We start from the raw sequence: 15255 nt of genomic DNA, 5'->3' as shown, positions 1-15255 counted from the left end.
TCTGCTTTAACCGTGCCTCAACAAAAGCATGCAGAGAAAGTTGTTCTCCTGCTTCATAAACAAAGTTCTTTGCTTTGAAGGTCATAGTGACTATTAAATAGGGTTTTAAGCAGCAGCTCGTTGCTGTGCCCTCGGGTGTCTCTCCAACTCGGCTGCTGGTCTGAGGGAGTGCTTGGCCCTGGGCTGAATGGGTCACGATCAAGACAGGTTCTCTTTTACTCCCCTTTCACTGTAAATGTCAGTGTAAAAGGTACATTAACCCTTACCTTGTTGGGGGGGGGGGGGGGGGGGGGGGGGATCCCAAATAAAATTAGATCAAATTACCACATCTTTTCATTTTTCACATTTTTACATGTCAAGTTCTGTCTGCATTTTCCAAACTACTGACCGGGTCTAAATCAGCTTGCAGTCCATGCAAAGCATCATGTGTAAACGGGGATCTACTAATAAACAACCGAAGCTACTAGCAAAGGCAGTAATGGACTTACCTCTAAGCCAAGGTCCATGATCTGCTGCTCTGTGTCCTGGTACTCTGCATTAAGCCTTGCAATTATATCCATTTGTTGGTCTTTCACAAAATTGATCTGGTAATTCAAGTATGACACACAAGAAAGTGTTTGTGATTTAGTTTATATCATGCGGTCTATAAAAACATTTACCATCTGTTTACATCTAATATTTGGTTTGATAGCAACAATGCTTCAAAATAAACTTCTCATCTTAAATTACAGCACATTTGGTCTACTCTTTGAGAATTAGAAGAAAAAAAACGCGAAAAGATAAAATTGATGGAACCTAATCAGTGACTACTTGTTTTTCCAGGATGGCTCGTACACTTTATATACCTCGAATGGAAACAGATGGAGAAAATGAATGGGTTATATTTTTCTGTCTCAAGGCAGAAATCACAAGTGAAAAAAAAAGGTAAACAGCTATTTCTATCATCACAAACATGAATTAAGTTGCCCATTAAAAGACGATATTCAAAAATTGCACTGATTGGCTGAGTTGTTTGGCTGTGAGGGAGAACACCAAATGGTGTCTGCATCGCTGACTGTGTCAATACTGAACAAATTATCTGAACAAAAGAGATTTATTTCAGTAGTCTTAAGTGGTGCCTGTAGCTTAGTGGGAAGAGTAGTCATCTGAAAGTCAGAAAATTCAACTCCAGCTACTTCCTTGTGTCCTTGAGCAAAACATTGAACCCGAAATGTCCTAAACGTACACATGGATGAATGGGAGCTATGTAAAAAAAGACTGGTTGACTATAACTTTTTTTTGGAAAATGCCTCGAGACAACCTGCGTTGTGAATTGGCATTCTATACATAAACTGAATTTAATTAAATTTACCATTAGGTTAGATGCACCCATTTCTGTCCGATAGTGTCTTGCAAAAGTACTTCTAGGATACCCTCAAACACTTAAAAATGTGTCCTTTTACCACCAGAAATTTCATTGCACTTTATTGAGATTTTTTTTAAGATAGACCTAAAGCAGTGGATACATAGAGAAAGAACTAGGAGCTAAGGGATGAACCAACAAATGAGAAGAGGAGTAATGGGCAGCAGGTGAGTAATAGGCAGCAGCAGAGAGCAATGAGTGCATCTGAAGATCATGACAGATACACAGCTCTCCAAATCTCATCTAAACACAGAAAGGTGTGCAAATGTGTTCAGTAAAGCTTTGTAAAGCCACTTTTCTTAGACAGACTTAAATCTTTTGGGTTATGTCTTTACCAGCTATGTTTATCATTGGACTGAGGTTTCTGCCAAATGGCATTTCCAAAATATTGGAAACTCAGATTGGATGGAGAGAGACTTGGAAAAGTAGGTTTGACCATCAGATTTTTGTCCGGACAGTCAACCTCATAAAATCTAATCAATTACATTGTAGCTCTGGCTTTATGATTTGTGTTGCTGTTCTACAACATAAGAAGCTTCTACCAAGGGTTCAAGTCATTTGCCACTTCTAATTATTTATCTTCCAGCGTTGCCCTGTATCTAACTTGCGGGTTCTTTGATTAATGCTGTTTTGCCCAGGCTGTCAGTTGCCCAGTTTAGGTAGACAGCTCTGTCTTGGTAGATATTAAGTTGTGTCATACTCTTTTCAGATGACAGGCTCAGCAGAGCTCAGTGGCATACCCAATAAAGTAATATAGAGCCAAACCCTGCATTAGCGTCTTGAAAACTTCCTCTCTGACCATTCTGCTGTGTTCCTTGATCTTCATGATGCTGTTTGTTCGCTAATCTTCTCTAATGGTCATCTGAGGCCTTCACAGAATACCTGGATTTATACTGAGATGAAATTACACAGAGATTGACCTTATTAATTAGGCCACCACTGAGGGTGATTGTTTGAATGGGACTTTATTTATTGGTACCGGAGTAAAGGGAAACTACATATTGGTTTTTCTTCCACTTTACAATTATGCACTAATTTGTGGTGGTCTTTCACATAAAATCCATTAGAAAATATTGATGTTTGTAGTTGTAACAGGAAAAAAATGTGAAACAGGGATACAAGTACTTGGCAAGGCATGCTAAGTAGGGTGCAGGAGTTTAATATACTTTTCTTTGGCCTCTTTGTTTTTTAGTTACACGTCCACCACTTTTCATTTAAGAAAACTACATTCTGTGCACTTTATCACAGGGTGCAACACTGATTAAACTCATGCCAACTTTGGTTTGTCACACTGTGTCTGCAAATTGCCTTCTGGCATGAAGCACAAGTTACATTGGATTTAAACATGCAAGTTTAATCTGTCACAGAGGCATGCATGGCAATATGACTAGAGGTACATGATTTAAAGAAAATAAATTAAGAACTATGTACATATAGAACGGTATCTGATGTGTTAGTGGAGAACTGTTGGAGAAACAATACAGGAAAAAGCTAAAGTTATATATCTTTTGTTTAATGACTGGATAAAACAAGAAAATACATGAAGAAATAAGTGAAATATTATTTATGATCACCGAGCATCCTGCTTGTGTGCAGAGAAACACAAACCTGGAAAAAATCATGAAGTCCAACCATTCTTAGAGGAGAGACTTTAGTGTTAAACAATGGAAATGCCAGCACAATGAATGGATTTGTGATTATTAACATTGTTTGTATCGAAAATTGACTTTGACCATCGAAACCAACTAAATGATGCATGTCTTACATTTCCAGCAAACCATAAAGCCAGACTGTACTCATTTACCTTATGTAAAGAATATCACTCAATTCTAATGACATTCAATCCTTTAAGGCTTTTGAAGTTTAATTCTAAAACAACCAGATTAATTTAATCTGCACTTAATTGTATGGGAACTTCCCTGCACTACTTAAAAATTAGGAGTAATAGTGGCTGAGTTTGTACGTCACCAGTCAGTTAACAAGAGCATAGGAGGCCATGGGAACGAAACAAGCAGAAGTGAGCTATACAAAGTCGACAAAATGACTGGCAAGCAGTTCAGTCCAAGTGGTCTGTCTTTAAAAACCCTTTCTTAGCCTCTAAGCCTACCATTCATCTCTAGAGCTGGCTACAAGCTTCTGGGAGTTAAACAAAGAGCTGATGACTTTGGGACCATGAATATCCAACAAACAAGGGTTTGAGGAATAATAATTACTGCTGTGCACAAGCGGAGAACAGTGTGTGAAAAAAGAACTGCATGAACTTTGTTGGATGAGTAAGAGTGAAGGGGTTTTTTTACCAGCAGAGTCGATATAGCGCTACTGTTTGTGTACCGACTGGGTTATTACTGTTACATAAAACCGAAAGTTGCTCAATTAAATTTGGCGTTCTCAGAAATTCTTAATTTCACTGACTGACAAAGCCTTTTGTTTTATCTGGGAAGAAATTTTGTCAGTCTGTGATAAATAAAGATCTCGTGATGTCAGCTCTTTTCAAGGTTGCTGTGGCTGAACTGCAGATATTCAGCTGTATGTTAATTTCATATCTCACACATACCTGTTGCTTTACTTGTTCCCAGTCTGACGGCTGTTCCTTGAGCTCCTGATCCTCCACCTTATTCAGTCTGAAGCACAGGTCATCTCTGAGCTGATACACAGGCTCAACTGTAGATATTCTGAACTCTTCTCGTTCTCTTTCAAGAGCTTCTCCTGAACATCCAAAATATATTCTTGGAGTGCTTATGGGTCCCTTAAGAAGTTTACATGATCACTTTATTGGCTTGAATGTCATATTAATTCTAGGCTTTTACTCAGTAGATCCCATTTGGACTGGTTGGTTGCCTGATTACGTCAATGTTTTTATATTTTGTTCCTCTAACCTGATACGTAACTTCATATCACACATCTTTGAATGCTAGGTGCAAATTCCTGTCAATCACTTTGAGTGGTCAACTATAGACATATAAATGATGAAATATTGCCTTTGCCACTACTGTGTATTCATTTGTCATGAAATATTAGTTGTTTTTTGGTGCTATTTTTCCAAGATATCCGCAACACAGCCTCTCGCCATGTGGGATCAACTTAGAGCTGCGGTAGCATGGCATCAAAAAAGAGCAGTTGCTGTCGCTGTGCAGATTAGGTGCTAAAACAGTCACTTTAGGTCAACCATGAGCAGAAATTGTCACGCTCTGCCTAACACGACTGCTTGTTGGGCGTGTCGTTTACGGTGCAACTCTAGATTTGAGCTGAAATTGCTGTATTTTCAGTTATATTTCCTCATGTCTTCTCTGACCATAAAACTTTACACCAGACGGTATTTGGGCAACAGGAAATTCAGTCATAATTGAAGATGCAGATTTTAGGAAAGGTGATTAATTTTGGTCAGCACACTCAATGGAATGTGGATTTCCCGAGGAAAGGAACTCTTTTCCAGTTTATGATAGTCTTGGTTGTTCCTGGGTCATTCCTAATCATTCAAACAAATTTCCTTTTGTCTAATGGTGACAGCTTGGGTCAGATGATTACCCATAAATGGATATTCTGAAAGGGCAATGATCCCAAACAGATATTAAAACGGATTTTTGAACGCCAATTAAGGTTACCTTTAAGCTTCTAGAATAGCTCAGAACTTAATCCAAGAGGAAAGTGTTGATATATGCTCATAAACCAGGTTAGGACCAACTACTCATCCACAATTATGTCAGCGGTTTGTTGAAGACTAAAAAATGTGTTTGGTCTGGGTGCAAGTTTTGGGTGATGTATGTATTTATTTAAGCCTGAATAAAATAATTTGACCGTACATGCATTAGGCAAAATCCACATCTCTCTAGTTGATTGTTGTATAATATAACCATTCAACCCTGGAAAAAATAACCATTCAACTAAATAATTAAAAGCCCTAAATGATTATGACATTCATGTCTAAAATAAGTGTAAGTAAACTTCTGAACAGGACTATGAAAACAACACAGACAAACTCTGCTGATGTGGTTTACCGTATTGTTGCAGTAAGAAGATGGCAGTGTCTCTTATGTCATTTGGCTTGATCTGATTGAGAAAATGATGGATATCTTCTTCTGCCTGCTCCCTGTTTTGTGAGGGAAAGTGATAAGGCACTTTATAACCACAAAACACCAAATAAACTCAGTCTAAATATCAACAGAAGAAAATAACTCTGGGCATCAATAGATTCATACTCCTATTTTTCTATGCTGCTTACAAAGATACTATCATGAAAACGGTTTTTTATTTAACATTATTTTTCTCATAAAAATGATAGATCAATTTCAACATTTTCAAATGAATGCTATACACAAAAAAGATCAGGAAGGTACATAGCGAACCCCTCCCTCTTGTGTTTGGCCAGAGTCAGCTAACGACCGATAAGACCGGAGGGCAGCAATATTGCACTGCCATGGACAGATTGATGAATAGGGTATTTCAACAAAACACCTTTTAAAACAATGTGTCACTGTCTCTATGCCACCATGCTCTTAATCCAACAGGAGGTAGGGATAGGGTTGGCTTCTCTGTTTCCATTTATTGCATAGACCTCTGAAATAGTCTTCCACATAACAGCTGGGTGCAAGATGCTGGCAGGTAAAGCATGAATGGAACAACCTAACCAAGAGGTGGGAATGGTGTACAGGGATATCTATGCTGAATATAGGCCAGATGTCCCCCAGTCAGAGTTGGAGAGACGCTACCGACAGTGATGAAGAACGATAGGGCAAATATCCTGTGGGACATCTACATTCAGCCTGATGAACAGGTGATGGCTAGCCAACCTGGCATTGTGTTGGTGGACAAAACGAAAATTACTGAACATGATAGAAGCAGCAATGCCAAGCAAAAGCAGAATCATAGAGGGAACGCAACATCTTGAGAAACACCATGGACTCAAAGAAAAAAAAGAAGATGTGCAAGTTCCAAGGCCATGGTACTGCCAGTTGTCATCAGTACAAAGTAGCCGCCAAACTGGGAGAATAGCTACAGCTGATTCAAGTAAAAACCTGAGAGTTACAGTCCTTGCTCCCACGTCTCTCGCAAAGGACCCAATCTTGAAGTAAAACCACTGGAGTGGATAGGGTAAGTAGAGAAAAAAACCCTCATTAGGTGGTAGAAGGAGTGACCAAATTCTTATAGTGATTTAATTGACTAATTGGCATTGTTTTCTGATGGCAACATGTCAAACTCACAATAAAGAATTTGCTGAATATTTTTTTAAATTTCTGTGCCTATGCTTTCAACAGGTTTTAGGAGGAGTGATAAGGAGTTGCAAACATTCATGACACAATGACGATGGACCTCTTCTCATCACTGCTTTTACAGACTGGATGTCTTGTGGCTCTGGTAAGAATCCTACTAAAATGGCCTGTGGTGGAAATTACCCCACAAATGCAGGCTTTTTAGCAACTGGCTTAAGGGTTGTTAAGACTGTGCGAAAAACACATGGTAACCATAGCAATTTATTTCCCACTTTTCAATGTGACAATGTACCTTTGACATCCCAAGGTATTCTAATTGTTTTTGTGTGGAAGGATGCAAGAAGTGGCACATCTATATGGCTCATTACTGTGGCTCTCGGTTGTGTACATCATTAACCTTGGTTGGCTCTGACACAGTCATCACACAGCCAAACAAGCTGCACCCCAGAGCTAACACTGCCCTTCTCACTTCACAAGGCAGGACACTTTTGGGTCCCGATCCCCCACCGCTGATTCAATACACAGAAGGGCAGACACAGTTCTCCTGGTCAAACACAACTATTACCTTCCACTTCTCCTGGTCATTTTACTACCTCAATTCAACCCTCAAACCCCATCAGGAAATCAAATTAATGCCTGTCCTCGTCTTTTTCCCCTACCAGCACATTTTTCTTCTTCTTCAGTCTGACTTCACTCTTTTCTTAAACATTCCCCATCTTTGTCATGCAGATTTCTGTGCGGATGCACAGGGGCTTAAGTGGAATAGTTTCTTTGTGCTAGAAGCTGATTCAGAAAACTGCAGCAGATAACGACAGGCAGTTATAGTGGGTACTTACTCAGCTTTTTGCAGCCTGGGGCATTCTCTGCTCCACACCTGCCGGTGCTGTCGTAATAAGGAGCTCTCCTTGGTTGCCTTGGCCGCGTGGCATGTCTTCAGAACCTATATGACAAGGTTTTTTTCACAAGAAAAAAGGGGAATACAATAAAGAGCTTCTTGCTTTTAAATGTCTATGATATATTATAGCTTGGAGAGAAAAAAACGTTAACGCATATCCTAAAATTTGAGTTAAAAAAAGAACATAAGAAGTAATAGTGTTACACGCAGAGCTGTGAAACAGGTGGCTTTCTAATGGAAAAAGTAAGTCTTTCATATCCGAGTTCAAAGACAACCCTTTTCTGGAGACGTTTACTGTAGTCTTGATTAGCATAATTGTGTCTGTGTGAGTCTCATAAGCTGAGGTAATTCAACTGAAACACCCAAATAAACACTGGTAAATTTTAATAATCAAGTAGACACTTGCATTATACACACGAGGCATGTTATTAGGAGAGAACGAATGATGCAACAGTCTTAATCTGGTCTAATTTGTTTTGTGCTTTCATTGCAGCCCGTCCTTCAGAGAACTGTCAGTGCAGCAGTTCTTTGTTTTATTTTAGATTTTTAGGCACAGGCCACTGATTCAGATAACTGTACTAAACAAAATCTCCCATTCAGCATCACATACGTCAGAGCAGTCTGTAAATTACAAACAGGAAATGTAAAGTGGTTTTGGTGCTAATTTGTGGTCAGTGTTTGTGTTCAAAGGCGGTTGCTGTTTTTTTACCAAAAAAAACATGCCCATGTTCAGCAGGACATTTACCCTTTATCCAACGTCCAGGTTAGAATAAAGGTAAATTTAGGATCCAGATTGCCTTTCAGAAGATCACATCGACACAGTGTTTACATACATGTCTTATTGATTTTGGTTCTTTAAAAAGGGACATATGTTTTTAAGTTCTTCCTTTTTACATTTAAATCATTCATTTGTGGACTATGTAAAGGGGAACTGCAATGTTTTGGTCAGAACTCCTTGTTATTGTTGCCCCACGGCTCCTCTTTTGCCTCTGAGGTTCATCTGAGAGAAACTCGTTTTGGCGCTGTCTCTTTAAATGCAAATGAGGCACTTCACACTCCGCCTCCTCTCCAGGTCACAGAGAGTTCCACTCCACCCCATTCGGCCATTTTTGTTGTATGCTGGGGGACGGTGTAATGAATTGTGTGGGTTAATACACCCAGCAAAACAGCAGAGTCGCAAAATCGGTTAGCCAGCAGTCCATGACCTTCTTTAGCAGTTCAAAAAATGTAATAGAGAACAGAGAAAACTGAATGGCTTGGAAAATATGACCCAAACGGAATATAAAGAAGATATCTATGCTGCACCTGGAGAGACTAAATTTAACTTTTCTGTATTCCTAGAAGAGACTGTGCATGTTTCTAACAAATACATAAAGTCGGGAGAGAACACAGACAAAGACCAGGACTTCTTGAATAAGGTTATTTGAAGAGATGAGGTTAAGGCCCTGCCCAGACAACAATTTTTTTGGTGAAAAAGGAAAAGTTTAGTTGCGTTTCTACTCTTCATGTGCACCACAACGGCATACGTTTTCTCCAAAAACAACATAATTTGAAAATGGGTTTCAGAGTATAACGTTTTGAATACATCCCGATCTCCATTGTTGTGTTCACAGGAAAAGCGGAATCTGTTTGTGTGGCGAAGCCTTTTTAAGCAGAGAGTGTTTGTACATGTGCATTGGTTTGAGTTTCTAAGAATGTGCTGCCTACTAGTGATGTGGCTGGTAAATTACACCGTTTAATTTTTTTGTAATACGTTTAAATATGCAAACAGAAACGAAAAAAGAATCCTATCTTCAACAGATCGCTGCTGTGTGCACAGGGCCTCAAACTGACATATTTGTAAACTAGAACAGAGTACCTGTGTGACATAAACCATCCATCCATCCATTTTCTAACACGTCTATCCCTTATGGGGTTGTGAGGGATGCTGGTGCCTGTCTCAAGTTGTCAATGGGCGAGAGGCGGGGTACACCCTGGACAGGTTGCCAGTCTATTGCAGGGCTGACATACACCAATTTCCACTTTCCTGGAAGAGAACCTCTTGTCATCTGTAAGGCACAGAGCTATAAGTGTCATGGTTGGGCTTGACACTTATAGCAGGACCTGACCCGCTAAGCATCTTATAACCCACCATGAATTCTACATTTAAGGTGCCTGAAAACCATTTGGAGCCATCTGTTTAAAAAGGGGGCTGCACAGTGGAACAGTGGGTAGCTCTGTTGCCTTGCAGCAAGAAGGTCCTCCTAGATTCAAGTTCTATCCTTCCCCTAGGTCTTTCTGCATGGAGTTTGCATGTTCTCACTGTGCATGCGTGGGTTCTCTCCGGGTACTCCTCCCACAGTCCAAAAAACATGACTGTTATTCTCCTTAGGTGTGAGTGTGTGCAAGAATGGTTGTTTGTCCCTGTGTTGCCCTGCGATAGACTGCCGACCTGTCCAGGGTGTACACCGCCTCTTGCCCATTGAAAGCTGGAGATAGGCACCAGCACCCCTTGCAACCCCACAAGGGATAGACGTGTTAGAAAATGGATGGATGTTTACAAAGGCCTAAGAAGAATTGGATTTTGCAACCTGACAACCACAAAAAATACGAGTAAAACTAACATGCACTGGCTGAGAATTATAAAATGGAAAGTCCTGGACAGGTCAAAGACTAGATCTTTGTCTTTGAAAAATGCTCTGGAGTGACTTTAAACAGCTTGTCCATTTAAGTATGGTAAGCTCCCAAACATGTTATGGCTGAAAGTGGCGAGTAGGGAAAACTCACAATGAAGAATATTAGATATTGGCAGATGGCTACAAGAAGCACCTTCTTGTATAGGCTTGTATAACGAGGGGTAACATCCCCTATTAGGTGGTACGATATTCCAACATTTTTCTCAGCTAAAAAACACATTCTTTTGTTATATTTTTCATACTTTTTCTGTTTTAAAAAAGTCATATTCAATCAATTAGAATATGTGTTAAGATGAGGCTTATTTTTCAGATTAAAAGTGCCTTTTTAAAGTAAGTTTTGAGTAGGTATTAAGCATACATTACATTAAGACCACATTTATGTTTTAAACTACTTTTTTATTGGTCTGGTGTAATATTCTGAGCATAAATTTGTTTTCATTACCTCTAAATGGATCATTACAGTTAACAGAAATAAAGGTTTTAAAATATCAGCCTGTGTGTAATTAATCTTAACGGGTTTCACTTAGTAAATTGAGTTACTAAAATAAATTAAGTTTTCAATAAACTGCGATTTAATAAATAGGACTGTAAACCACGTTCTTTTCCAGATTAGACAACATGTTAATATGTCTTGATAAAGAACTCAATATTTATCAACTAAGAGTCTCACCTTGCCAAAATAAAAACAATGCATTGAAATGCACTCTTATTTGGTGAGTAAAGTTATCTGGTATTTTATTTTTTTGTCAAATATGAAAACTGATAGCAACACATTATGCTGGTCCATGGCTTGTAAGAAATCCATAGTACTGTTCAAAGTCCTTATTACCAGGCTGTGGAGTTACTGTATATTTCCAAAGCTCCTACAGTATCAAACTGTACTGTCTAAATCCATGTCTTTCCCAACTGTGGATTTTTTTTTTTTTTTTTACAAGGAATATGGCGTAATACATTACGCCATAAAGGAACCCTTTGACTTTGAGGGAAAGGCAAAACGTGTTCCCAATAAAACATAAGATGGGTTTCCTCTAAAACACCCACAGGTTGTTCAATAGATATAAAGCAGTTTCAGTTTTAACCTTCACAAAAAGTCTGTAAATCTGCAAGTAAATGATGCTCAAACTCTCCAGAATAATAGATACACCAAGGCAATAAAATGTGAAGGCCAGATGCTCTGTCTTCCCCCTATGCTCACTTATATGTATACTTGCAGGGTCACAGGGACAAGTGCATACCTGCAGCAAGTAACATAGGATCACACAGGTAGAAGACGCTGTGGCTAATCCAGAACCAGAACCTGCTGGAGGCACTATATACAGTGTAGGTAGAAGGTATATGTACTGTATAATACAGTACATATAACTTCTGGCCTGGGAACATCTTGGAATTAACCAGAATAAGACAAATACTCTGGAGATTCCCTCTTGCCCCAATGAATAAAACTTGGGTAAGCAGAAAACAATGAACGTGGATATTAACAAATATCATTATATGTATATAAGCATAATAGATTTCAGTTTCACATTTCAACATTGTTTGTCTTTTATATATCAGTGCCATTTTTCCCTTTCATTTATGGGATGTTATACTTGTATTGTTCCTGTTCCTCCATAAATGTCTTTCTGTTGTAGCTCTATTGCAAATAAACAGATAAAATATATATTCTTTTGTTTTGAAAAAAATGTGCTTGTTTAAATTCCCCTAACTTGACCTCAGGACACAGCAGACATAATAACCCCCAAAACGTAACATAGTGTAGTCAAGGTTGGTGTTTTCAAACGTGGCCTGTGGTTTCCCATAATGTGAAACATTTTCCAAGCTCGAAGCAACTCCGATTTGTTTATTTACCTCTTATCATTAAAGAGAGATGTTGAAAAAGACTTCCTTTCAGCAGGGGGGGGACGTAATGTGAACATATAGCTTGTTGTCTTACCTTTAATGTACAGAAAGCAGCATTGAAACAAACCATGGGCATGACGGTGACAAACTTCAGACTGCTCACTAATTAAAATAAAATAGGTCTTACAGCTTAATCGCCACTGCCCAGCAACTGTTTGCTCTGCTCAGAGTCATATGACTAAGAACTTCAAACGGTTCGCTGTAAAAACAACAAAGAACTAAATTAATATTCACAGCAGTGTTTATTCTACATCCCAGTGCTAATAATGCACCGACTTATGTTTCTGCATAAGCTGAAAATGCAATGAAGTACTTTTAAAGAGTGTGGTTCATGCAGTCAAAATATGCTGTTTAATATTAATGGGAGTCATGTTGTGTTATAATCACTCTTCAAACTCAGATTTTTTTTGTCAGTTCACGCTCTGTTAAGAGTACAGAGTGACTTTACTGCAATTTCCTCCTCAATTTGCTGCCAAATCACAGTGTCATTAAATGCATCGGGAATTAATTTCATACTGCATTGTTTTTAGGGCACGGATGATCCCGATAACCAAACTCTACCTTTTGTCCAATGAGATCGTACTCCAGGCGTCTGGCATCAACAAAGGCCTGCAGGGTTTCGTATTGGGCCGGTTTGTATCGGGAGCTGCCAGAACCATTTTTCATCTGCAGTGTGAGTTTTTCTGCATGAATGAAAACAAATGATATGGTTGATTTGGAATCCTAACATTTCTTGAACCTCTATTCACTTATTGTCTGGAGTGAAACCTTTATGCTACGAAAATAACGGAGAGGCAGACAGAGGGACTGCATCTGTTGAGAACCGCATGGATGTTTCAGAAATTGCCACTCAGAGCGGGGTTAGCAGACAGCAAACTCCAGCTGTCAGACATAGTTTTCTAAGTGCTTCACCTGCGACTTGGGAAGAAAGGTGAAGGAACACAAGCACTGTAGCCTGTGACAAAAACATGACAGCACCTGGGGCTTTTAACAGGTTTAGTGAGTCAGAGACATCCAGCAGTTCAGTAGGCCACTGTGTCAGAAGTCAGCACCATCTCAGACCCACTTCTCAGTTACTCACCAGCTTCTTCTGCCCTGTAGCTTGTGATGAATCCGGGTAGTTTCCTTCCGCTCATGCTGTGCATCTTCCAAGCATTAGACGCCTTCTAAAATAATTAAAAACCGCAGTATAACTAAACAAATCCTAAAGACAAACATGGGTATATTGCGCTGTTGATACACATGCCAAAATAAAAAAATAAAAATCAGCCAATAACTCTCATTACAAAACCCAAAATTAAATTGCTCATAAGTACAAATATTGTGATATTATAAAGTGCACTATAAACCTATAACCAAATCATAAAAGTGTTTAAAATAACCGAACACAAAATTGGATTAACAAAATATTACATAATAACTTTACACAGATAATATTACATAGCAATTAATAATAAGAATAGTGAAATCTGATTCTGTATTTATATTATGATGGTCTGGGTCTGCAGCGCACATATTTAGTTTATTTTTTCAAAATAAGAGCTCATATTTCACAAATTTGCAGCAACCACAAAAATGAGTGCCGATTAAGGTGTTCCAAAAAGTGCAAAGAAATTCAATTTCACTGTAGTGGCATTATGTGGCACTAAAAACAAAGGGGAAAAAAGCCAACATTTAATTTGTGTGCAATTATTCAGAGGAGAAATGATCCGACCTGGAGAAAACACTGTCAACAAAATCACATGTTCTTATTACAAAGGGTTTGTGGTGTCATGCACTCCAACAAGACACATACCACTTTTGATGACTTTTAATAAGCATACCAGATCGTCAACCGTACTTAAGAGTGGACCTGAGACCCACTTGGAGTAGCCAGAAAGCTTTACTTTAATCCCATCTGACCAAATCAGACTATTCCTGGTAAGGTTCCAGCAGAGTTTAGCAAACTCCACATGTTTGGATTTGGGCCGGGAGGACATTCTTCCCATGCAACTAGTTGGCAAGCAAATATCATCTATTGGTTGTTATGGAGACTGTGCGTGACCCCAAGATGCTGTTTTTGGCCACAGTTCTCCAACTGTGAGATTTTGAATTTTTTTAAACCTCCCTGGCCATCCTGCTCACTGTGGGTTGTGCCAAGCAAGATAAATATGGGTTTTCCTTCAGCCTTGTGGCCTGAGCTGAAAACAAGCGGGCCACTTAAATATGTCATGTTTAGACCAGGAGGTAACAGAGGGTCAAAGATGAGTGATTAAATGTTCCTCGACACTCAAAAAGTCTTTTAAAAAAAAGTAAAGTACAAATGACTTTTAGAGATCCCATCTTTCCTCATGCTTGAAAAGATAAGCTCCTTTACTCTGAACCAGCGTGAAATCTCGGGTCCTATTTTGGCTTGTGATTCAATTTCTCAACTCAATAACGTTCCTGCTGATCTGTTTAGTATGGTTTTAGTCGTCTGATTTTCTGCCGCTCAGGATCATGATCACATGTTCTGCTAGTCAGTTCACCATTCAGATGAAAGTCCCAAACTTTCTTAACTGTAAATGTTAAACTGTACTAAGTAACTAGTTACATGTGTATACGCCTGTAAATGAGCTATTATTTTATATTTAAAGCCCTTTTTTTATACAACTTTTATCTGAAGTGTGATTTTGTTAATTCTTGTTTGTTGTCAATAAGAAAATAAATTCTTCAAAAAACATAAGCATAACTCGAAAAAGGAACATATATGTTTTACAAAAACATTATAGGGGAAGCAAGTCTGGGACTGGGATTTCTATTAAATAACAACAAAGAAAAATTAACATTTCTTAACGTCTGAGTTTTCCTCCAGTTGAATAAATTTATGTTTTTGTGACGCTGCGATAACAAATTAATATAAGGATTTTTACAGTCATATTCATTGAATTAAGAATATACGTTATGAGACTTGTTTCTCAGATTAAAAGTACCTTTTGAAAATAACAATGTTTAAGCAGGTAAGCAGGTAAACATACTACTTATAAAACCCACATTTCTGTATTATAGAAATATCTCTTTTGATGATCTGGTGTAATATTCACATCTTAAATGTCATTTTTTTAAGAATCAGGAAAAAAAGGGCTTTAAAACATCAGTTTGTGTGTAATTAATCTATATAGTGTGTTTCACATGAATTGAGTTACTAAAATAAAATAA

The 15255-nt window shown here is 38.5% G+C and overlaps 1 protein-coding gene across 2 annotated transcripts in view; it reads right to left on the bottom strand.

Moving 5' to 3' along the window:
• The window catches only part of LOC105934157 (coiled-coil domain-containing protein 148), a 53652-nt gene that overhangs the window by 37540 nt on the left and 857 nt on the right, over positions 1–15255 (bottom strand). For both annotated transcript variants that reach the window (XM_021322307.2, XM_036139426.1), the window contains exons 2-7: positions 13160–13244; positions 12640–12761; positions 7446–7549; positions 5398–5489; positions 3957–4108; positions 489–584 (exon numbers count right to left, since the gene is read on the bottom strand). In XM_021322307.2, the coding sequence (XP_021177982.2) occupies positions 489–584; positions 3957–4108; positions 5398–5489; positions 7446–7549; positions 12640–12761; positions 13160–13223 (630 nt within the window). In that variant the 5' untranslated portion in view covers positions 13224–13244. The remainder of the gene's footprint in view (positions 1–488; positions 585–3956; positions 4109–5397; positions 5490–7445; positions 7550–12639; positions 12762–13159; positions 13245–15255) is intronic.

The sequence above is a fragment of the Fundulus heteroclitus genome, chromosome 7 (genome assembly GCF_011125445.2).
Source record: "Fundulus heteroclitus isolate FHET01 chromosome 7, MU-UCD_Fhet_4.1, whole genome shotgun sequence".
Taxonomy (NCBI): Eukaryota; Metazoa; Chordata; class Actinopteri; order Cyprinodontiformes; family Fundulidae; genus Fundulus; species Fundulus heteroclitus.
The sequence above is the reverse complement of the archived record's forward strand: the minus strand, read 5'-3'. Positions and strand labels throughout refer to the sequence as shown.